Genomic DNA, 24,525 nt, shown 5'->3' on the forward strand with positions numbered 1-24,525 from the left:
AGTGGCACCTGCTGGTTAATACTGAAATTAAAAGTTCAGAAACACTGTAACGTGCAATGCTTATGGAATTTTACAATTTCTTTTCATCCTGGTCTAAGAGCCATACATTTCAGGCAAAGATCTGTGATCCAATTACAATGAGAAAAACGTAAACGTGTGCACACGCAGGGCAATTTCCCTCAGTATGTGGTCTTGTTTCTTAACAAATGTTCTGAGTAATTTGTACCTGTTACTCACTTGGAGGGGGTGGTACAGCTGTGTTTGCCATCTCTTTCAAGATTTTTATTTTAAAAACCAGTGTCACATAAAACATTGGTATGCGTAACTATCAAATCAATTATGACCCCCTTTTCCCAGGCTCTGACCAAGAAATCAATGAAACTCATTACTCCAGTTGGGAATATGTCGAAGGAGGACGTCAGATCTGATTTGTGTTTGTTCACATGCATATTAATGCATACCAAATTTCCAGAAAACCATCATCTGCCTGTTGTCCTTTTAATGTTTTACTTGCTCTGTAAGTTTTTCCATCAATGCAACTGTTCATACTTTTCGTCTCCAGTTATGCATATGTAAATTGTCCCAGCTCTCCCAGCTTCGAGGTATTCATTGGCAGGTTGCAAGTAAAAGAAAAATTACCTGCTACTGTGGGGGAGAGCAAGCTGAGGAGTATTCTGTATGTCCTGTTGTGTTATTAAGCTTAGCTCCTTAAATATAGCACCACAGACAGGTTTGATCAGGTCATGTGTCTATCATATATTAAACATAGCACCAATACAGTCATAGCCCCTCCAGCATAGGGGCGAAAGCTGCGGGCTAATCTTAGACTTTTAAATACCAGCTATGCAACATAATCTTGTCCAAAGTAAAACTCCCCCCCCCCACATACTACACCAGTCAGTTTGTTCAAACTGGAACATTTCATTTAAGTACCGTATTTTTCGCTCTATAGGACGCACTTTCCCCCCTCCAAAAATGAAGGGGAAATGTGTGTGCGTCCTATGGAGTGAATGTAGGGGGGAGGCAGACAGGAAAAGCCCCCAAAAGCCGCACACAAGCTCCACGCGGCTCTTGTGGGCTTTTCCTCAGGAGGGACAAGGGACTGACGCGGCCAGTCAGTCCCTTCTCCCTCCTCGTAGAAAAGCCCACAGGAGCCACGGCGCTCCTTAAAGGGTGCACGGCTCCTGTGGGCTTTTGCGGGAGGTGGGGGTATTGCCATAGCCGTACGCCACCTCACCAGCCAGGAGAGCGTGCGCGGGGCTAAAGGTCAAAAGAAACCTGAAGAGCGAGAGGAGTCGGTGCCGCTTCGCTGAAGGGGCGCTGGGCAGAGAGGGGGAGATTTTTTTTTTCTTGTTCTCCCCCCCTCTAAAACAAGATGCGTCCTATGGAGCAAAAAATACGGTATATAAGGTTAGTTCTGAAAGAATTCCCAGCCCATATTATTTCCAGGGGGTTGTACAAGAGGAACGCACTGCAGAATGGCCCTTCAACACACTCTGCTTTCACAAATCACTCAGAGCCACTGCTATTCTCCAGTCAGCAAGTGGTGTCAACAAGAGGGTGCTCATTTAGTTTTCCATGAAGGGGAGGGGAAATCTTGCAATTTCCTTTCACACGGGAAGCAACACCTTTGGAGACTCAAGGCTGTCTAGATCTACAAGGTAGCAAGAGAAACAAATTGTAGTCTGAGTAAGAGGAAAGCAATCTGCAGGGCACTTGTCATTTGACGACTTACAGGAGAGTTAAAAACCAAACCAAAACCTCAAAGTGCACAAAAAGCTTTATTTACATACAAAAATACAGGCATGGGCATTCAGTCGTTTTTTGTATCTCATAAAAACCAACATTAATAGACAAATCAGTGCAAGTAAGTTAGTAGTTATTTTTTGTAATTAAACTATTCAAAGCACAGACTTGTGAAATTAGAAATAAAACAGGAATTGTGTTACGCAACAATTTCGCTCATTTTTGCACCATCCTAGAAATCAAGTCTTCACAGATTTTTGTGAGTTCGTTGTTTTCCTTTGTCTGTGAAAAGAGGAGGAGACATATCAGAGACTGTAGGAGTTGCACAAATATTCAGAAAAGTCACCCATATTTTTACAGATTAGAACATAGTGGTACCTCGGGTTAAGTACTTAATTCGTTCCGGAGGTCCGTACTTAACCTGAAACTGTTCCTAACCTGAAGCACCACTTTAGCTAATGGGGCCTCCTGCTGCTGCTGCACTACCAGAGCACGATTTCTGTTCTTATCCTGAAGCACCATTTTTGGGTTAGCGGAGTCTGTAACCTGAAGTGTATGTAATCCGAGGTACCACTGTAGTTTGCACAGTGGGCCTCATTTTTAAGTAGCAAAATGAAAGCTGAAGGAGAAGCCTGAGAGGTGCTTGGGTCTGGAGTACACAAATCACAGCATTCTTGTTTCATTTCAGGGATCTCAGCTGGAGCTAATGAGTAGCCTAGATGACATGCAATTTGGGTCCAGCAGATTTTCATATAATACAGATTTCAGATGTGTTTTGCAGGTATGGATTTAATTTGCAAGAAGCAAATCCACTCCTCTGCTTGAAACCACCACTAACAGTCCCAAGCTCCAATGAGAATTTAAGACTGACCTTTTGCTCAAGGCTGCTCTCTAGCGATTGGGCTCTCATCTGTTCTTTGCGCAAACTGGCTTGGAGCGCTGCCTCTTCGGCTTTGGCTTTGCTTCGTACTTGGGCAATCTCTTCATTTGCCCTGTCAAAAAGGCATTCAGGCGTATTAGCTTCTTAGACAACACGGGCACGTTACTTAAATGCACTACAATCTGAAGGACGGCCGGATCCCAACACCTCATTACTCACCGGCATAGCTTTTCTTCTGCGTGGGCCTTCAATGCTTGATATTTCTGTTCCTCCTTCTTAAGTCTTGTATTGTAATCCTCAACACATTTTTTCAAAGCCTCTTCATTCTAGAAGAAAAAACCCAGGCCATTTCAGAGGAGAGAGGACCTCTTAAAACTAATTGTGAGGGCAAGCCCAAATCTTGATCTGTCAAAAAGTAGAATCTACACCGACACCACAAACCACACATTCAGCAAAATTCTGTTAAAACCTCTACAAGTGCATTGTAATATAGAAAGCTATACCGGTTGTATTCAGAAGAAAACAGGTTGAATGCATGTGTGCCCCCTGTGCTATATCAAGTAATAACACTTTAAGACATTTGGGATAACAGAGAACCTTCCATACCGTTTCTTTAGTTTCCTGTCCAGAACCAACATCTCAGCAAATACTACATTTGGCACCAATGAAGCTCATCTAGCATTACTGATGTATGGTCCTTTAAGGGAGGGATTGGCAATGTAGCACCCGCGGGTGTCCTTGTGTGTTTTTCTGGTTTAAGAATAGTTTGGGAGGGGTTGTATGGGGGGTGGGTGGGTAGAATAGCAGCTCTTCATCCAGAGGGTTTTGCTAAAATATGCTGTGTGTGATTAAGGGAAATGCACATGGGCGGAGAGGGGGGAGTGTTGTGTGGGGGAGGTTGCTGTGTGGTCCGTAAGCATCATCTGCACAAGAGAGGGAGAAATGCAGGTGAAGCTTTTTCTGTATTGGTGTAAGAAAAATCTATGGATGAAGAGCAGTAAACTAACTAACTAAACAATAGTGGCCACCTTGTGTATTTTTCATGGTACTGAGAAATGCTCTGTATTAGACAGCAAGTGTGTGTGAGAGTGAGAGAGTGTGTGTGTGAGAGAGAGAGTGAAAGAGAGAGAGAAGGGAGATTGATTGATTTTGTATGATCCCCACAATTACGACCAGCAGGACATAAGCAACTTCCCATGTCAAACATGAGGTTGCCTGGGATTGGGAAAGCAGCGATGACTGCAGTACAGTGGTACCTCGGGTTACATGTGCTTCAGGTTACAGACTCCGCTAACCCAGAAATAGTGCTTCAGGTTAAGAACTTTGCTTCAGGATGAGAATAGAAATCGTGGCGGCAGCAGGAGGCCCTATTAGCTAAAGTGGTGCTTCAGGTTAAGAACAGTTTCAGGTTAAGTACGGACCTCCGGAAAGAATTAAGTACTTAACCCTAGGTACCACTGTATCTCCAGTTTTCTTATGCTATCGCCCCCATCCAGCCCTGGTCCAAAAAGGTGGGAGACTGATGCTTTACATTTGACTCTGCAATTATTTTGCTGTTCGTAGTAGTAAATGAATTTATTTTCAACCAAAGATGTCACGCCTGCCAAGTTCCCCCCCTTGGTAATTAAAATACAGTGCAGTCTTCATAACAGGATCTCAAAATAGCATGCCTCCACAGTTATAGTTGTTACATACGTGTTGAAATGTAAAGTGTAATCAGGGATACACATTGGCTTTGCAGGCTTAAGAGTTGCAAAGGTGGGTGTGGCGTGTACCCACTCCTTGTGACTATGATTGTACAGGGGGATGGAAATGGTTAATGTAGATTGACCAATGAGAAAGCTCAGGGGCAGAGCCTACCTGGTTTTGAGGCTCAGCCCAGGAGTTTTACCATTGGGAGATGGGAGTCAGTGAAAGTCGAACATAGCGGTTGTGACAGATGGAGTGAGAGACAGGGATAGAACTGAGATAGAAGAGTGTGACAGTGAGATAGTGCCACATCTAGTTAAGGGCGCGCATTTGAGAAACCGTTCTGAACATATTTAAAACTTGTTTGTTCTTCAATAAACTTTAATCTTCGTTGTTGACTTTACAACCTGACTGAGACTCAGTATTTCACCAGAAGAAACCTGGTTGGTGGCAGCGGAAGAATAAAGCAGTGGTGTACAGGCCAATAGTCTGAAACGACCAGGGGCTCTGTACGAACGCCACAGTGGGAGACCCGTGTTTAAAGAAACAAGAAACATAAGTGACTGGCAGAGTTAGAAATGCTCACTTTCTGATATCCTTCTATTGCCTCCTTCTGCTTTTCAAATCGTTTGAAGAGCTCAGACAATGATTTTTCCACTGAATTCAGATCAGAGCTAATCTGCCGTTTTTCATCTAGTACTTTTTGCAGTTCTTTCTGGGCAAGCTCCTTTTCTTTCTGGGAATTCTCTAGAGAAACAGATAGATACAAATGAAATGCACTGCTTGCTCTCTAGGATCCAAAACAGACAACAGTTCAAAGATCTTTGTGCAGAAGCGCCCCATTACCCCCATGTCTTAGGAGAGGCAGTTTTCAAGAAACCTCAAGAAAGTCTGCAGATATTCAGAAATGTCAGATATAGATTCCATGGTGCAGAATTTAGGACACAATGTGCAACAAAATAGAACAGGGTTTCGGAAACTCAGGTCTCCAGCTCCTTTTTGAACTACAACTCCCATCATCCTGAGCTAGCAAGACCAATGATAAGGGGTGATGGGAATTGTAGTCCAAAAAATAGCTGGAGACCCAAGTTTCAGAAACCCTGCATTGTTTAAACAGCTTCCTCTTAAGTTCATATTCCAATAATGCATATAAAACTGGCTTCTGGCAGCAGCTAGGCCTCACTAGTTTTCAGTGTCTTAAGAGGACAATTAGCCTATAATAATGAAATATACAAATTAATACTGTCCCTAGGCTTAGAAGAGTGGGAGAACCACATGTTCCTGGACTCCAATCCCCATTATCCCTGACCATTTGCCATGCTGGCTAGGGCTAATGGAAGCAACATCTGGAGGGTCAGATTCCCCACCCTGTCCAAGTTCAATAATAGAAGCAGCCACTATGGAGCAATCATCTTAACACTTAGATTGAACTATTCCCTGTGGATGTGAGGCTTAATCTCTAACAAATTTTTTTCCTAGTTTGTTTTTGATGTCATGTGGATGATTGCATACTATATTTTATTTATGTATTTGTCTTGGAAACAACACTTTGGGGCGAAAGCATATATACACACACACACACACACACACACACACACACACACACACAGTATACCAAAGACTGACAGTCAATTTCTTCCAAATTAAGTTGATGGGCTAAGACAGCCTCTCTCAAACATGCCCCCCCCCAGATGTTGTTGGACTACAACTTCCTTCATCCCTGACTGGTCTTGATAGCTAGGGATGATGGAAGCTGTACATCTGGGGGACCATGTTTGAGAAAGACTGGGCTAAGCCAATATCAAGTAATCTCGAATCTCTGCTGCTGTCCCATACTTCTGTGATCCTCAATTCATGTGCTTTCCTAGTCTTTGAAAAGTTTGGCAAGAATGGAGCTGGAGACTCTCAAACACATCTTTGGAGCAGGAATACACAGTGGTAGAGCACAAGCTTTGCACACAAAGTTTCGACAGTTGAATCCCTCGGTTGTACCAGGCCTCCAAACAAACAAACAAACAACAACAACTCCTCACATCTGGCTGGGAGCCTTTGAAAGCTGCTGGTAGTCAGCATATAGTTCTGGCCAGATACAACAGCGGTATGATTCAGTACAAAGCACCCCCACCCCCGTCTTCATGCTTTTGTAATTTGTACTTACCCATCACTTGTGCTACGGTAACTTCAAACTCTGCAACAATTGTTCTAAAAAAGAGAAAGCGCTTATTTTAATATGTATAGCAAGAAAGATCACTAATGACCCAGAACACTAAGCTTCCCATGAATGCTCTTCTATATAATAATAATAATAATAATTTATTATTTATACCCCGCCCATCTGGCTGGGTTTCCCCAGCCACTCTGGGCGGCTTCCAAAAGAATATTAAAATACAATGATACATCAAACATTAAAAGCTTCCCTAAACAGGGCTGCCTTCAGATGTCTTCTAAAAGTCTGGTAGTTGTTGTTCTCTTTGACATCTGGTGGGAGGGCGTTCCACAGGGAGGGCGCCACTACTGAGAAGGCCCTCTGCCTGGTTCCCTGTAACTTGGCTTCTCGTAGTGAGGGAACCGCCAGAAGGCCCTCGGTGCTGGACCTCAGTGTCCGGGTAGAACGATGGAGGTGGAGACGCTCCTTCAGGTATACTGGACCGAGGCCGTTTAGGGCTTTAAAGGTCAGCACCAACACTTTGAATTGTGCTCGGAAACGTACTGGGAGCCAATGTAGGTCTTTCAAGACCGGTGTTATATGGTCTCGGCGGCCGTTCCCAGTCACCAGTCTGGCTGCCGCGTTCTGGATTAGTTGTAGTTTCCGGGTCACCTTCAAAGGTAGCCCCACGTAGAGCGCATTGCAGTAGTCCAAGCGGGAGATAACCAGAGCATGCACCACTCTGGCAAGGCAGTCCGCGGGCAGATAGGGTCTCAGCCTACGTACCAGATGGAGCTGGTACACAGCTGCCCTGGACACGGATTTAACCTGTGCCTCCATGGACAGCTGTGAGTCCAAAATGACTCCCAGGCTGCGCACCTGGTCCTTCAGGGGCACGGTTACCCCATTTAGGACCAGGGAATCCCCCACACCTGCCCGCCTCCTGTCCCCCAGAAACAGTACTTCTGTCTTGTCAGGATTCAATCTCAATCTGTTTGCCGCCATCCATCCTCCAACCGCCTCCAGACACTCACACAGGACCGTCACCGCCTTCACTGGTTCTGATTTGAAAGAGAGGTAGAGCTGGGTATCATCCGCATACTGATGAACACCCAGCCCAAACCCCCTGATGATCTCTCCCAGCGGCTGCATGTAGATGTTGAAAAGCATGGGGGAGAGGACAGAACCCTGAGGCACCCCACAAGTGAGAGCCCAGGGGTCTGAACACTCATCCCCCACCACCACTTTCTGAACACGGCCCAGGAGGAAGGAGCGGAACCACTGTATGACAGTGCCCCCAGCTCCCAGCCCCTCAAGACGGTCCAGAAGGATGTTATGGTCGATGGTATCAAACGCCGCTGAGAGATCCAGCAGAACTAGGAAACAGCTCTCACCTTTGTCCCTAGCCCGCCGGAGATCATCAACCAGTGCGACCAAGGCAGTTTCAGTCCCGTGATGAGGCCTGAATCCCGATTGGAAGGGATCCAAATGGTCCGCTTCTTCCAGGCGTGCCTGGAGTTGTTCAGCAACCACTCGCTCAATCACCTTGCCCAAGAATGGAAGATTTGAGACTGGGCGATAGTTGGCCATCGTGGCCGCATCTAAAGATGGTTTTTTAAGAAGCGGTTTAATAACCGCCTCTTTCAGCGGGTCTGGGAAGGCTCCCTCACGGAGGGAAGCATTCACCACCCCACGAAGCCCATCGCCCAGCCCTTCCCGGCTAGCTTTTATAAGCCAGGATGGGCAAGGATCAAGGAGACAGGTGGTTGGTTTCACTCGTCCAAGCAGCCTGTCCACATCCTCGGAGGTAACAGATTGGAATTGATCCCACGCAATTTGACAGGACTCTAGCACTCTCCCGCCCCGGCCCTGCTCCCACGGTGGCGTCTACCTCTTCCCGAATCTGCGCGACTTTATCTGCAAAAAACTTTGCAAAATCATTGCAGGAGATCATGTGGCCCGTACTGGGCCCCGATGTGGCAGGTGGTTCCGCTAAATTGCGGACCACCTGAAAAAGTCTCCTGCTGCTGTTTTCTGCAGATGCAATAGAGGCGGCGAAGAAAGCCTTCTTCGCCGTCGCTACCGCCACTTGGTAGGCTCGACACTGAGCTCTAACCTGTGTCCGGTCAGCTTCAGAATGGGTCATCCGCCACCGGCGCTCTAGCCGTCTCAACGATTGTTTCATTGCCCTCAGATCCATGGAAAACCACGGGGCTGTCCGGGCTCCATGCAATCGGAGAGGGCGCTTCGGAGCCAAACAGTCAATAGCCCTGGTTAACTCCGCATTCCAGCGGGCCACCAGGGAATCAGCTGAAAGGCCATCAACATGGGATAAAGCATCCCCTACCACTTTCTGAAAACCATTTGGATCCATTAAGTGGCGGGGGCGGACCATCCGAATTGGTCCCACCTCCCTGCAGAGGGGAAGGGTCGCGGAGAAGTCAAGTTGCACCAGGAAGTGGTCTGACCATGGCACTTCTTTTGTTTCGCTTTTACTTAGTGTCAGAACACCAACATCCATGGAGGTAAACACCAGGTCCAAGGCATGTCCGCGGCTATGGGTTGGGCCAAACTTATTCAGGGACAGCCCCATGGAGGCCATGCTTTCCACGAAGTCCCGAGCGGCCCCTTGTAAGGTTGTGTCGGCATGGATATTAAAATACCCTAGGACAACCAAACTAGGTGTCTCCAGGAGAACATCCGCCACGACCTGAAGCAGCTCGGGCAGGGAATCCTTGGTGCAGCGGGGAGGTCGGTACACCAAAAGGAATCCTGTACTGCCCCTATTGCCCAACTTCCAGAACATGCACTCAGAGAACTGGGTCTTCCCAATAGGACGCCTGGTGCAAACTAATGACTTCCTAAAAATCACTGCAACCCCCCCTCCCCGCCCACAAGGCCTGGGTTGCTGTGCGTAAGAGAAACCTGGTGGACAAGCAGCGGCAAGAACAGGCCCATCTGCTTCACCCAACCAAGTCTCTGTTACACAAGCCAGGTCAAATCCTCCATCCATGATCAAGTCATGGATGGCAGTGGTCTTATGAATCATTGACCTGGCATTGCACAGCAGCACCTTCAGGCTATGTGGGTATCCCTTGCTGATTCTAGTATCCGTCCGGACAGGACCAGACCCGGAGGCAGGGATAGTCCTCAGACAACGACTAAACCTGCCTCCTCTGTAATGACATGGTCTGGTCTTAGCGTAACTCCTCCTCCTACCCGTGATCACTGAGATCGGTTGTCCCAGCGCATCCCCCTCTGTGGAACATACCCCAGCCATTTTGATGGCTGGGACCCACTCCCCGGCAGCCCTGACCCTTCCCCTTAAGAACAAAATAAGACCTTAAAACAATCAAAAACCCCAGAAAACAAAAAACAATACAAATGAAAAACTATAAAAATTACAAATCCATTAAAATCAAACAAATTCCCAACCAAACATCCATCCCACCCCCATCCCCGTCCCCGCATATACAAAAAAGAAAAAGAAAAGGAAAAGGAACATTTTAAAACATCTTAAAAAGAACTCTGCGCCCCTCCGGATCCCCCTGGGCCGCAGCAGCAGTGACAGCAACCGTCCCTGTGAGTCCTTCAGGCCCCGCCCTGGGCCAGATGGTGAGTGGCAGGGAGGAGCAGGGCCCTCAGACACCCACACAGGAGAGTCCTCCTGGGCAGCAGAACGCAGCAGTCCCTGTGAGTCCTTCAGGCCCTGCCCTGGGCCAGGTGGTGAGTGGCAGGAAGGAGCAGGGCCCTCAGACACCCACACAGGAGAGTCCTCCTGGGCAGCAGAACGCAGCAGTCCCTGTGAGTCCTTCAGGCCCCGCCCTGGGCCAGATGGTGAGTGGCAGGAAGGAGCAGGGCCCTCAGACACCCACACAGGAGAGTCCTCCTGGGCAGTGAACGCAGCAGTCCTTATGAGGCCTCAGGCCCCGCCTGGGCCAGATGGTGAGTGGCAGGAAGGAGCAGGGCCCTCAAACACTCACACAGGAGAGTCCTCCTGGGCAGCAGAACGCAGCAGTCCCTGTGAGTCCTTCAGGCCCTGCCCTGGGCCAGGTGGTGAGTGGCAGGAAGGAGCAGGGCCCTCGGACACCCACACAGGAGAGTCCTCCTGGGCAGCAGAACGCAGCAGTCCCTGTGAGTCCTTCAGGCCCTGCCCTGGGCCAGGTGGTGAGTGGCAGGAAGGAGCAGGGCCCTTCTACTTGAAGAAAGGTCATCTTGCACAGGGTGACTCTTCCTATTTGTCTGTTGCTGTTTTTAATTACATTTTTTTTTAATCTCCACTGTAGTGGTAGTGGTGACAGTTCCCTCTCCTTTTGAGATAAGCCGCAAATAAAAATAATTTGCCCCTCCTAACAAAAATGGTCCTAATAAAGTTAGGCAACTCATGGAGGATCTAGACCAAAACAGGTATTTCACTTGGCAATAATGAAACATGGCCTGCCTGAAACCCTGGAAACAGCTGCCAGTCAGGGCAGAGGATCCTGGGCAAGATGGACCAATGCCCTGACTCAAAATTACTTAAATAGCAAAGCTTCAGCAGCACAGGACCATAGCTGTCAACCGTCCCTTATTTGGCGGGAAACTCCCTTATCCCAGGGCCGTGTCCCACTGCTATCCCTTATTGATGATGTCCCTTAAATATCCCGGGTTTCATGCTCGCCCGGCTCAGGAGGGAAGCAGCAGCTTGGGATCCTCCGCTGTGAGAGCGCGCGCTGGCACCGTTGTCCTGGTGCGAGGAATTCCATCGGCCCTTCCCTGCCCGAGTTTCCCCAGCCACTCTGGGCGGCTCCCAATCAAGTATTAAAAACAATGCAGAATGGCGGTGCCACAACCGCCCCATGCCAGATTGACAGCACCTGTCAATCCTACCAATGTATGTAACTCTTTACGATAGCAAAATCCGTTATTTTGGCTGCTAGTCCCTTATTTTCAAATCTGTAAGTTGACAGCTATGCACAGGACCCCTCCTAGGCCACGTTGCCCAGAATGCCTTGCTCCAAGGAAGGGCCCCAGCCATTTCTCAGAGCGAGGCTCACGGGGAGCCCGAGGCATGCCTGGCACTTTTGCTGCATCAGCAAAGCAGTTCAACAGCTGAGGTGAAGGAAGTTAGGAGGAATAGCAGCCATGACAAAGGTGAGGAGGCAGCAACGACAGAGGCACCTCGGGCAGAACAATCATCCCAGTCAGTCCAACAGGTATCAGGTACTGCCCAAGGAACCAGCACTTGTTACCTACCAGGAAGGAAGGGGAAACTTCAGTTCCAAAACAGAGTCAGATACCAGTTGAAATGGGTCTATATATTTGTTGGTATTTAAGTCCTGTGAGAAAGCAACCGTAGAACATGCTTCTGTATCCCAGTTGTACACCTACCCCATTTCTTTATTTTCCAAATAGATCTTGTGATGCTTCCTTTCCCATTCCAAAGCTTCCATCTCCTTTTCTTGTACCTGAAACCACAAGGTCCCCAAAATGAGAGCGTAACAGTAATGGATGTCACTTTAGATCTGGGCTAGAATCAAAGCAACATCCAGAAAAGTCCTTGGCTAGACCTCATTCTACCTTAAGGACAACTGTAGCATTTGATAAGCAAGCTTACTCTCTTGTATGGGCATTTGAGGAAGCCATTTATTTATAATCACCCAAGGAAAAAAGCAAAAATAAATGACACTGGTGGTTTATATTGATCAGGAGCATTAGATGGAACTAATTTGATTAGTGTTCCAAAGATCAGTTTGAAAACTCCCATTGGTAAAGAAAATCTGTAGAAAAGTCTTGCAAAGTGGGCAAAAGTTACCCGTCAGCAGGAAATCAAAAGTTGGTCAGCAGGAAATCAAAAGCCATTCTAAACAGTATTTTTCTAAATAGTATCAACTCAAATATTCCTTCCCATGTTCTCACCTCGGAAGTAAGCTTTTTGATAACCGCGTCCTTCTCAAGTTTAACCCTTTCGATAGCTGTATCCATGTCTTGCTGAGTGTATTTCAACACTTCCACAATAGCCTCAGTAGGCAGCGCAGAAGGCAAAAATGAAATATCCTTAGTGGTTGGAATATCTGGAGAACCTCTGGCCTGTGACAAGAATTTAAAAACACATTTACATGTGATATTTTTATAATGCATTTTTGTGCTAACAGATACTCTAAGATGCATCAAGCTGAATCAGACAAACCATAGTTCCCTTGATGTCTAAACTGTTAAATGTTTTAAAAAACCGTAGTTGGTTCATTTGAGTTTAAAATGTAATGCTTCTGACCTCTTCCAGCATGCAAGCCTGAGGTTCACCATGGCTCATTCACAAAACAGGAAACCATGATTTCGTACTATTTCTGAACTGAGCCAATGTGCTGATCTTTTTTAAAAAAATTACAAACCACCTGTATCTGCAAACTACTGGAGATATTTAGATGGCACTTACCAGATTTGTTGAAGCTCCTAGAAGGTCTAGTCCCAATGCCTTTTCTTCAGGTTTAGATGTTTTTATTTCATTGACTGCCATTTCTCTAGATGGTCTAATTTAAAATAAGAAAAATACTGAAACAATCCTAAATAGGCTCCAAAATTGAAGAGCACTAAAAATTGAATGCTTACCCATTTCGAACTGCATGTTCATTAGCACCAGGAGCACTTTTCTTAGGGCTTTCACTGAGCAGTGGATCAAATTTCAAGTACAGAGATTGCTTCCTCAAGACAGATTCTTTAAACTATAGGGAAGGAATTTGTAAGTAAGTGACGTACAAGCACAAGTCAGTCAGCCAAAGATGTGATTGTTTGGGGTACAGATCTTCCAAGTTGTATTAAAGAGCATCTCACACCGACTCCTCTCGCTCTCCAGGCTTCAATGAAAGCCTGCATTCGCCCCATAGGACGCACACACATTTCCCCTTCATTTTTGAAGGGGGGAAGTGCGTCCTATAGGGCGAAAAATACGGTAGTTTAACTGGAAGAGAATGAAGACAGGGCAGTGTTTTGCCACAGAGCAAGTTTAGCTCTTGTGTAAATGAGAAAATATACACAACACTGAGTTTATATTGGCAGGTAGACGTTTAGAGCTCTCCTCAGCAATTGCCTTCAGATCATTAGGAGTATCTACTCCAGCCAAAGTCTCCTCTGCTTGAAATACCTTTACCTCTCTTTTATAGACTGTTCTAGTATAGTAAGCTCAATGCTGTAAAAATCTTAAAATCAGTTCACATAATGGTTACTTACTGAGGCCCTTCCAAATTGTTCCAGATAGTCCACTTCAATATTGAGTCCTAGAACTAAGCAAATGTGTTAATAAATGCAGAAAGCAATGGTTTTTATGTTATTAAAACTAGAAGTAGCATGGGCAAAGATAAGATCGTCCTTTCTGGAGATGAGAAGTGCAAGCACACCTTCCTGCAATTTGTAGTAGCCTGTGCACCTTGTGGGAGTTACTAGGCACAGTTCAGCTCTTTCTACTTTTCATTTAAATTCATTTAACTTATGATTTAATCATGAAGGGACAGATAATTCGTCAAAGGTTCAGATCTAACATTATTCTGAACACTTTTGGAGTCACTTGTGGCTAGATGAGGGATGGGGAGCCTGTGGTCAGTTGTCAGCATCTGGCAGGCTACAGGTTCCCAACCCCTCACTTTACGGGATCCATGGCTGTGCCTGGAACTTCAGTGAAAGCTAGAAGCACATATTGGTAAACTATTTAGAAGTTTATTATTTCTAGAATTAAGCTATATATAAATGAATAAAAAGCTATACTAGGCGTGCTGCAAGTGCTTTGCAGAAGTTTGAGAATGGCAGTAGTCTGTCCTCCAATCAGGGTAGCACGTGAAGACATAGTCACAATAGTGCTTTATCGACAAATATTTGCACACTGATTTTTTGGGGGGGCGGATCCTTAAGACAAACGCCTACAAAGCGGTCTTCATAGGAGGAGAAGATATGATAGCCCTCTTCAAATATCTAAAGGGCTGTCACATGGAAGATGGAGCAAGCTTGTTTTCTCCTGCTCCAGAAGTTAGGATGCAAGCCAATGGATTATAAGGAGATTCCTACTGAACATCAGGTAAAAGCTGTTCAACAGTGGAAGATGGTGGACTCCCCTTCCTTTGAGGTTTTTAAGGAGAGGCTGGGTGGCCACCTGTCATCTAGCTGAGATTCCTGCATTGCAGTGGGTTGGGCTAGGTGACACTCAAAATCTTTATAATAAATCTGGTAATTTGTACTTATGATGTCAGTTTGTTTGTGCTCTATGTAATTGTCCAAGCATGGGAAACAAAATTAGGTATAACTAGAAAAAAAAAAATTTGCACAATAATTAGAAGGGCCTAAAAGGTCCATAGTTCCAACTACTCTTACCTTCTGAGGGTGATCGGAACTCTTCGTTTTCTGTATCTGCAACCTGGTTGTTTTCATGCATTACTGTTGCAGGCCTTTCGCAAGAAGGCTGGAGCAAAAAGCCATCTCCAGGCAACTCTCCATTTAAAGACAAGTTACCCTAAGAAACAAAGTTTAATGAAAAGATTCCTTAAAGGGGAGAGATGAAATAAATCACACAGTAGGGTAATTGCTCCTCTTCACTTTACTGAGTAGCTTGGGGCAGAGGACCAAGTTCTCAAAAATCAATAAACACATTTTAAAAAGTCATTTTGCCATTGCAGACGGCTGCTTTTTTGTATGTAAGTAGTGTTACATTAAAAAGTGTTTTTCTTCCCCAAGGTTGTTATATTAGCAATATTATTGCTTTCCCTTGAATTCTGGAACTTGATTACAAGGTCTTTAAGATCGTGGATTTATTATTCAAATACCACAAGTCTTCTTATAAAAGGTGAATGAACTAATATTAATAAAAACTTTACTATAGCAGTATGGTGACCACTTTATATCACTGCATCAAATGAGACAAATGACCTACAGACCTCAGTAGCAGCAGGATTATTCTATTTTGCAAGGCAAATATTTGCCTATGAGAGCCTTAAAAGTACTTTGTTGCTGACTGTGACTACAGCCCTATACCCATTTACCTGGGAATTAGACCCACTGGAAGCAATGGAACATACTTCCAAGTAGACAGCATTGTTAGACATAGCCAAAGCTCCGTTTTCCGTGAAGTTATACAGAATGCATAAAACTAACATAACTTTAATGCCTCCCAGAGCAAATAATTTTACTTTTGGAATCTGAATGAGGGAAGTGGAGAGGGTGGGGTTTTGTTGTTGTTTGGAAATGCAATACTCCGTTAAGAACAGAGGAACCATTTATTATTCCAAAAGTACAGAATGTGGTATTCTGTGCAGTATCCTGAGCATCTTAACTTTCCAGAAAGAGGGCAGGATTTCTAGCCATTAAGGCTTCATGGACTTCAAAGTTTATTTTAAAACCACTTAAGAGGTTTTACTACAATCAAGTGGTATTTACATCTGTTAAATAAAATAAATTGGCCAAGTAGTACATCTGTTGAAATCTCAGAAGTATGTTTGTGTTTACTTCAAACGACCAAGACTGAGATAGGCTTTCCTGCTCTGCATAGTGCCTCTCACTTACCATGACAAGCAGGGGTGATTCAAAACCACTACAAGCATATGCAAAACTTGCCTATACAGGTGACAGAATTCAGCTTTGAAACTGAATGCTTGTGCAGTTTTGTTTTCCATTTTGGCAAGTATGCACAGCTTTGAGTATAACAATGTACACAGGGCCATATCATACCATCAAATCCACTGACTGTTCAGCTGGAGTTTCTGCTTCAGCCACAGCTTGATCTTCAGCTATAATCTGCTCATCACTCTCTTTCCTATAGGGAACAAGACAGCATATGTTATAGAACTTGACAGCTAACATAGCCTGGTTCAACGTGCTTTATAAATTACCTTCCATAACTTTATAATTCAATTTTGTGCACAAACAGTATAACTTGCACAATTTCAATCTTGCACGGCAGAAAGGCAGCCAGGTTATTTGCACCCCAATCCGACAAATCAATCACATGCAGGGTAGAGAGCTTAAAAGCTCCTCTTGTGCCCCTGGATTTTCCCCATCACTGAAAGAGCTTTTAAGCTCTCCGCCTTGCTCACTGGGTTCTGGGATGCTCTTGTAGGAGCTCGAATGGTCCTGCAAATCACATGGGAGCATCCCAGAGCCCAGTAAGCAAGATGGAGATTTTAAAAGCTCTCTGCCTTCCTTGAAAGGTAAGGATGGTCGTGGGGGCAGTTCCAAGGGGGTAGTTCCAGTAGAGAAGTTTTATACATACACATGCCACCCACAGAACGCAACGCCCATAGTGCAATAGTACAATATTTAAAATACCACAATTTTTAGCAAGAACCTGTCTTTTGATGTGTGGGATAATCGCTAGTGTCAGACTTAGAACACCAGGGTTCAAATCCCCACTTGGCCTTGAAGCACACTGGGTGACCTTGGGGCAGCCACTGCCTCTCAGTCTAACATACATCACAGAGTTGTGGGGGTGACATGTTAACCACACCACCTTAAGGTCCTTGGAGAAGAACAAGACTGTTTATGAACACTGTCTTCCTTAAGCATGTTATTAAACAGTTTATAGCTAGTTCTACTACACAGAACTGAGTAGCATGAAATGATAAGAGAAGCCTGAATAGTTCCAATATATGCTATTTTCTTCCCCTACCTGTCTTGGGTTCTCTAACTTGCTAGTTTTTGGGATTGATATAAAGTTGCAAGCTTTTTAAATTTGTACTTCATTTCCCAAGCCCAGGACTGCTCCAGATTTAGTGTTAAAATACTTACAATTTCTCACTTAATAGTTCTGCAGCTCCAAAGTCATCCGGTTGATTGTGCAACTGTGCTTGAAGTATTTTGGACAAAATACTATCCTCCTGGGTATCTGTTGTTTTAGTTCTGGGCATAGGACACTCAAGGGAATTTTGCATTATTGAAACCCCTCCTAATGGATTGAAGTCAGGATCATCAAATTTATTGCAGTCCAGGCTATAAGATGCTTTGTGGACAGAACTCTTTGTTGCAGTGTTGGTTCTCTCTTCAGCTTCCTCCAGCACTTTGTGAGTTGAAGCTGGTTTCCCAGAAGGAACCTTCATTTCAGCACCCTTGCCTGGTTTCCTTGGAGATACCTTATTAGTTGCCTTTTCAAGCATATCTGGTTCCAGTTTTATGAACTCAGGTTTTGTTACGTGAACCTCCCCCTCACACTCCGGCAAGATGCTGTTCACTGCTGTGGAATGTTGCCACTCTGATTCCTCAGTCTGAAAAGGTTTTATTTCACCGCAGCTGACATTCTCAGAGCTACAGGATCCTTGCACGTGTTGCGAGGGAGAATTTTGTATGTGGGATATTGACGACGGCTGAGTTTTGCAGACTCTGTTAGAAACTGTTGCCAAATCAGAGCTTAGAAACTGCTTTGTCACATCATTGTTTGCCAATGGGGTTTTGCAACCTGTTTCCTCATCAGATGGATTGTTCTCTGTAGCAGTCTGAGGCAGGCAAACTGCATCAAGAGAACCGCCATCCTGTTTCTCAGCTGCAGCAAACAGTGCCAAAGACGATATTTTCACAAAGTCGTCAGTAGGCAAGTCAGGGATATTTGCTCCTTTGCTTTTTGCTGACATTACATCATCTGAAGAATCAGGATTTACCTTTCCTTCCACCTCTATCTTCTCACTTGCAATATCAGCATCTAGGGTAACTGTTTGTTGACTCCTGTTGAAAGGTAGACCCATCACTAGCTAGTTAATACGGCCTTTGAAGAATAATTAAAATAAAAGAGCCGCATTTGGCACACAGGAAAAGAGGCTTTTGTTAGGTGCAGCCCAATGCTTACGAACAGGGCATTTACTATCCACTTCTGTTTGGCACAAAACTGGAAAATTTATGTCAAACTTAGGTTTTTCAGTGTTTGTCTTCTACATTGTATTCAATGTGGAACTGGAAATGTATACCCCAAAACAAGCTTTTGGCCACCTCAAATGCTATATCCACACCTACAGGAGAGAGTCTTCTATGAGAAGGCATTAAGTAGTGACTTGCCCAATGCTTCATTTGGTTGCAAGACACTGTATGTGCACCCTAAAAGAAGGCTTTGTGCTGCCCCAAATGCTGCACCCAGATTTACAGGTAAGTGCCTCAATGCATTCTCTGGGCACAATACACTGCCAAGTATGAGCCCAAGCCAAAATTAGACAAACTATCTCTAAATAAGGAATGGAGGTGTGCACGCCCACAACACTCTGAATCACGCACTCAGGAGTCAGTTTGTACATATTTTGGCAATTATTGGTGTGGAACCATGCACTTGTCAGTAGCTTACACAAAGTCTAAGTGTATGACATCTACACATCCTGGGTTGTGTAGGTATATGACTTGTGGTGGGCTATTATAGGCATAGGTTTACACCATCAACAGTATCTTGCACCTAAATTAAGTGTGGGACTAGACACTACTCACTGCCACCTTGTAGATGACACCCTGGAGAATGACTTCTGCAGACTTAGGCCACTCTTCACATATCCACTCAATATTTCTAATCCCCCAAAATGTCACCAAATGGAAGACTCCTTCAGAAATCATGGGCTGGTGCAACAATCTGTTCTAGCACTTAAGTCAATGCTGCTGCTCTTAGCTTTGAAGGACCAAAAGGAACACTTCCCGTAAAATCTCAATTGTCAGCTTCTAGGAAGAAAAAGTCAGTCACCTCTCTCAATGAATCAGAAAAGACAGCTGCAAGAGAGTATTCTAGAGAACAGGGGCCATCATACAACCTTTTCTAGTTTTAATTTTTAAAAAATACATCAAGAGGATCTGATTTACTCACACAGCACTGGATGCAGACAAGACAAAATCCTCTGGGATGTCTGTGCAGTCACCTCCTATAACAGGTGTTTCAGGAATCTTCCTTTTATCTGGACTTAGGATTCTGTGAGTCTGAGAATCCCGCATAGGAGTATGAAAAGTTACCTTGGAAGAGAAAGTCACACAGATCACTTGAGCAAGCGCACACACACACACAAAAACCCCTGAGAGAACACATGCATGCACATCCATGGGCATTGATACCCTTCATTTTCACTAAGGAGGCCCTCAAGGAATCAAAGATGCCCATAAATATGATTAATAAAGAACAGATATTAAGCAACTAGAAGTATTAAAAACTAAACAGAGCTAGTACTAATACAAGTACTAAGCAACAGAGATCCTGTGTTCCTTTACAGTGATGGGTACATTTCAAAGGAGTTCTATAAGTTCTCCCTCACATTCCCATCACTATAAAGGAACACAACCGCCCAACAGGCATGGTGGTAACAATTGGGGAAATTCTGCGTATGAGTTACAAAGTCTGTCCGCTATAGTTATCCCATAATAAAGTGAGACCTGAATATCAAACGCTTGGGCCATGTAATGCCTCTCCATGGTTCCATGTTACACATACCTACAATGAAGACCATTGCCAGTGTATACATTACACTTGCTGCTGGTCCATGACCCTTGAAGAGTCAGCTCGCTGTTGTCAGTGCACTTGGTGAAACAAGTACCGTATTTTTCGCACCATAGGGTGCACCCAGTTTTTAGGGGGGGGGGGGAAATCAAGAAAAAAAGTCTTTCCCCCCCCCAGCCCCAAAGAGCAGCGTACAGGCTGCGCACAACCTCTCCCTGCCGAAGGATCCCGCTCGCTGTTTTGGCTTCCCCTTTAGCCCCGTGCAGCCTCTCCCTCCCGGGAGAGGCTGTGTGGGGCTAAAGAAGCCATAGCCCCGTGCAGCCTCTCCCTGCCGGAAGGGTTGAGCGCAGCTATGGCACAAGCCTACATTCGCTCCATAGGATGCACACACATTTCCCCTCAATTTTTGGAGGGGAAAAACTGCGTCCAATAGAGCGAAAAATACGGTATTTGTCACCAAAGAAACCCGTTGAACCAGGCCTTTAACACAGAAAATTATGCTGGACGGTAACAGCAGACATACCTTCATAGGCTTCACCATCCCCTTTGGTGGCACATTTTCTTTCTGTGATGGGCGAAGAATAGAAGGTCTGCCTACAACTTCTGGAGATGTGAAAAGTATGGCACAGCTTTCAGCAGCTATGTCGTTGCTACCGTTATCTCCACTTAAGGTATGCAGACTCATTCTAGAAATGAAAGCAAAGGTGTTAACAACCATAGCCAGGCTGACAATGTTGTTTTAATGCAACTGGATACTTCTAGGAGGAAACCTGTGGTCTCAATGTCAAACCCTGTGGCTCTCCAAGTTATTGGACTCAACTCCTATGGACAGAGATGATGGGAGTTGTAGTCCTGAAAATACTCAGAAATCCAGTTTCTCATCCGTTCTCTAAAGTGTAGAGCTCTTGTAAACAAAATTCAGTGTCACTCAGGTTACCATTAACACTATTCTAAGCCACAATGAAGTATAAGCTTTGCTGCCAAAAGCAATACTGCAAAAACAAGATTAAGCATCTCTTCAAATGTAGGATGTTCTCACTTGGTGCTGTGGCTGTAAGTTTAGGGTGTTTTGAGACTGTGGGTGTGGAAGGGCTTTTCTTAAAAAAATCAAGGACATGTATAGATATCCCTTACAAGTGAATAAACAAGAAAAAATGGAACATCCTGGCGTCCCCCTCCGTAAAAAAAAAAAAAAAGTTAACCAACTAATAGCCAGTTACAGTACAGTGTTTTGGGCTTACAAGTTGTAGTAGAGGAAACTTATATCCTGGATCAGGAGCATTTCAAGGGAGTCACTACGGGCGTACAAGAACAAAAAAGAAAGTGGTGGTTTGAAAGGGCACTTAGCCTCCACATGGCTTTCAAACGCCATCCCAGGGGAAGCTAAACTGGCTCCCTCCTTGTTGTCCTTCTGCCGGCATATCCAAGGGAAGACCACCTTGTTCCAACAGGTTTTTGGGAACAGACTGCTTTTAATGATAGAGCACCAGCTCCCAGTATATTACCAAGCACAAGTCAAAGTGTTGGTGCTGACCTTTAAAGCCCTAAATGGCCTCGGCCCAGTATACCTGAAGGAGCGTCTCTACCCCCATTCAGCCTGAACACTGAGGTCCAGCTCTGAGTGCCTCCTGGCGGTTCCCTCACTGCTAGAAGTGAGGTTACAGGGAACCAGTCAGAGGGCCTTCTGGGGAGTGGCGCCAGCCCTGTGGAACGCCCTTCCTTCAGATGTTAAGGAAATAAAACAACTATCTGACTTTTAGAAGACATCTGAAGCCAGCTCTGTTTAGGGAAGCTTTTAATGTTTGATGTATTTATCAAGTTTTTAATATTCTATTGGGAGCCACCCATAGTGCCTGGGGAAACCCAGCCAATGGGTGGGGTCAGGGCCAGAGTTAGGTTTGATGAGGCCCTAAGCTACTGAAGGTAATGGGGCCCTTTATATGTCCAGCTGTCCTTTGTCAACAACCAATTGTCATTGTTTTTGGTGCTGAATATATGCTATATAGTAATTTATGGAGCTAATAGGTATCTAAACAAAACATGTATTTTACCATAGTAATTGTTGAACTTATATTTTGGAAATGTACATTCATCCCCCCCCCCTTTTTGGGGGGGCAAGAAAGTGGGGCCCTAAGCTATAGCCTGTTTAGCTTCTATGTAAATCCGGCACTGGGCGGGGGATAAATCATTATCCTCATTACTATAGCATGGCCGTTCTCATTGCAATTACAGTGGTACCCCGCAAGACGAATGCCTCGCAAGACGGAAAACCCGCAAGACGAAAGGGTTTTCTGTTTTGGAGGCGCTTCGCAAGACGAATTTCCCTATGGGCTTGCATCGCAAGACGAAAGCCCATAGGGAAATGCTGGCAGTCGGGAACAAAGACTTTCGCCCACAGCCGGCCTTCAGAAGAGGACCTCTTCTGAAGGCCGGCGGGGGGCAAAAGTCTTTGCTCCCCCCCGCCTGCCTTCCCCCCCGCCTGCCCCGGCGATCTTAAAATGCTGGTGGGCGGGAGCGAAGCGTTCGCTGCCGACCCCCAGCATTTTAAAATCTCCAAGGGACAGCAGAGAAGTCTCTGTCCCGGGGAGATTTTAAAATGCTGGGGGTCGGGAGCGAAGCGTTAGCTGCCGACCCCCAGCATTTTAAAATCTCCCCCTGTCCCGGGGAGATTTTAAAATGCTGGGGGTCGGGAGCGAAGCGCTGCCGACCCCCAGCATTTTAAAATCTCCCCGTGTCCCGGGAAGGTTTTAAAATGCTGGGGGTCGGGAGCGAAGCGTTAGCTGCCGACCCCCAGCATTTTAAAATCTTCCCGGGACACGGGGAGATTTTAAAATGCTGTTCCGAAGGGGGGGTGGGGACACCTGCCCCAGCCGCCCCACTTCGGAAAGCTGTTCCGAAGTGGGGAGGGGGGGGGCGGGGACACCTGCCCCAGCCGCCCCACTTCGGAAAGCTGTTCCGAAGTGGGGAGGGGGGGCGGGGACACCTGCCCCCGCCGCCCCACTTCGGAAAGCTGTTCCGAAGTGGGGAGGGGGGGCGGGGACACCTGCCCCCGCCGCCCCACTTCGGAAAGCTGTTCCGAAGTGGGGAGGGGGGGTGGGGACACCTGCCCCAGCCGCCCCACTTCGGAAAGCTGTTCCGAAGTGGGGCGGAGGGCGGGAACACCTTCTGAAGGCGGGCAGGGGGTGAAAGTCTTTGTCCCCCCTGCCTGCCTTCCCAGGGGCTTTTAAATCGCCCCGGACAGCGGAGAAGTCCTCCGCTGTCCCAGGGTTTTTTAAAATGCTGGGGGTGGGAAGAAAAGCCCTTGTTCCCCCCCCCCCAGCCTTCAGAAGAGGTCCGGGGGCAGACTGTCCCCGGACCTGGTCCGAAGGCGGTTTCCCTAGGAACGCATTAATTGATTTTCAATGCATTCCTATGGGAAACCGTGCATCGCAAGACGAAAAAACCGCAAGACGAAGAGACTTGCGGAACGAATTAATTTCGTCTTGCGAGGCACCACTGTATCTGTACAGTATATTTTATGCACATATACGCATGCATATACGAAGTACAGTGGTACCTCGGGTTAAGTACTTAATTCGTCCTAGAGGTCCGTTCTTAACCTGAAACTGTTCTTAACCTGAAGCACCACTTTAGCTAATGGGGCCTCCTGCTGCTGCCACGCCGCCAGAGCACGATTTCTGTTCTCATCCTGAAGCAAAGTTCTTAACCTGAAGCCCTATTTCTGGGTTAGCGGAGTCTGTAACCTGAAGCGTATGTAACCCGAGGTACCACTGTATTAATGTTTAACTGGTTAGAAAGAGAGAGATGTTGCCCCCCGCCCCTCGCCTTTTTAGCTGCCTTCCTTTTCTCTGTGACCCACCTTGAGGTAAAAAATGCAGGGAATAAAAACGGGACGACGCTAAGGCCTAATAGCCCAAGACGGACCAAGGCAGACAGGTATGCAAGGGAAGGTTCCTCCTCCTTTGGGGGGGCGCGACCCCCTCCAGCCGCTTCCCCGTTCCTCACGGCCCTCCCTCTTTCCGCTGAGGGCCTGGACCAGGGGCCGAAGCCTCCCCCCAAAAACCAGCGGGAGGGGAGGAGACCGAAGGGGGGCTTTTTCCGCCCCCCCCAACACCTCTCCCCCGCCTTCCCTGAGGGAGAAACCGCCGCCCGACTCCGCTCACCTGCCTCCCTTCCAAAGCACTCGCCGACCCAAGAGACGCCTATTCACCAACTGAGGGAACCGCCGCCGCCGCGTTCAAATTTTCAGCGTCGGCCCGCCTCCGCCAATAAAAACAGCCCATCGCCGCGTTGCGTCAGAGGCCACGTGGCCTGCCGCCGGCCAACCAAGAGAGGAGGCGGCGGCGGCGGCGGCAGGCACGCAAAGCGAGCCCAGTGGGCGGGGTAGGCGGAGCTTGCCTTATATTATTAACGCATGCGCACAACCGCCTGCCGTGCAATTTCCTAAGCTAAGTGCAGGGAATAAGGTGCTTTATATGTCCAGCTGTCCTTTGTCAACAGCAAATCGCCGCTGTTTTGTGTGTTGAACATATGCTAAATGTCTAAACAGAATTTTAAAATTTCTTCCTTTTTATTTTGTTTCGACTAGGGCAGACCAACACGGCTGCCTGCCTGTAACTAGAAATATGCTATATGGGAATTGATGGACCTAATAGGTATCTA

At 46.2% G+C, this 24,525-nt stretch overlaps 1 protein-coding gene across 4 annotated transcripts; it reads right to left on the reverse strand.

Annotated features, from left to right (window-relative positions):
* Positions 1–1,762: 1,762 nt before the first annotated feature.
* Positions 1,763–24,140, reverse strand: TACC3 (transforming acidic coiled-coil containing protein 3). Of its 4 annotated transcripts, none has more exons than XM_081191614.1 (16): positions 24,027–24,140; positions 20,387–20,549; positions 19,243–19,385; positions 17,205–18,131; positions 16,149–16,233; positions 14,799–14,937; positions 13,668–13,720; positions 13,050–13,162; positions 12,877–12,970; positions 12,360–12,530; positions 11,832–11,908; positions 6,474–6,517; positions 4,902–5,062; positions 2,846–2,952; positions 2,618–2,738; positions 1,763–2,028 (listed from the first exon to the last, which is right to left on the reverse strand). In XM_081191614.1, exons 2-16 carry the CDS (start codon positions 20,546–20,548, stop codon positions 1,963–1,965), a joined length of 2,463 nt encoding a protein of 820 aa, XP_081047740.1. In that variant the 5' UTR covers position 20,549; positions 24,027–24,140; the 3' UTR covers positions 1,763–1,962. The 4 variants fall into 4 exon arrangements, with proteins under 4 accessions (XP_081047740.1, XP_081047741.1, XP_081047739.1 ...); XM_081191615.1 differs by lacking the exon at positions 24,027–24,140 and adding an exon at positions 23,788–23,925; XM_081191613.1 differs by lacking the exon at positions 24,027–24,140 and adding an exon at positions 21,105–21,158.
* Between the last annotated feature and the right edge of the window lie 385 nt (positions 24,141–24,525).

Source organism: Podarcis bocagei, assembly GCF_964188305.1.
Source record: "Podarcis bocagei genome assembly, chromosome: 4".
NCBI lineage: Eukaryota > Metazoa > Chordata > Lepidosauria > Squamata > Lacertidae > Podarcis > Podarcis bocagei.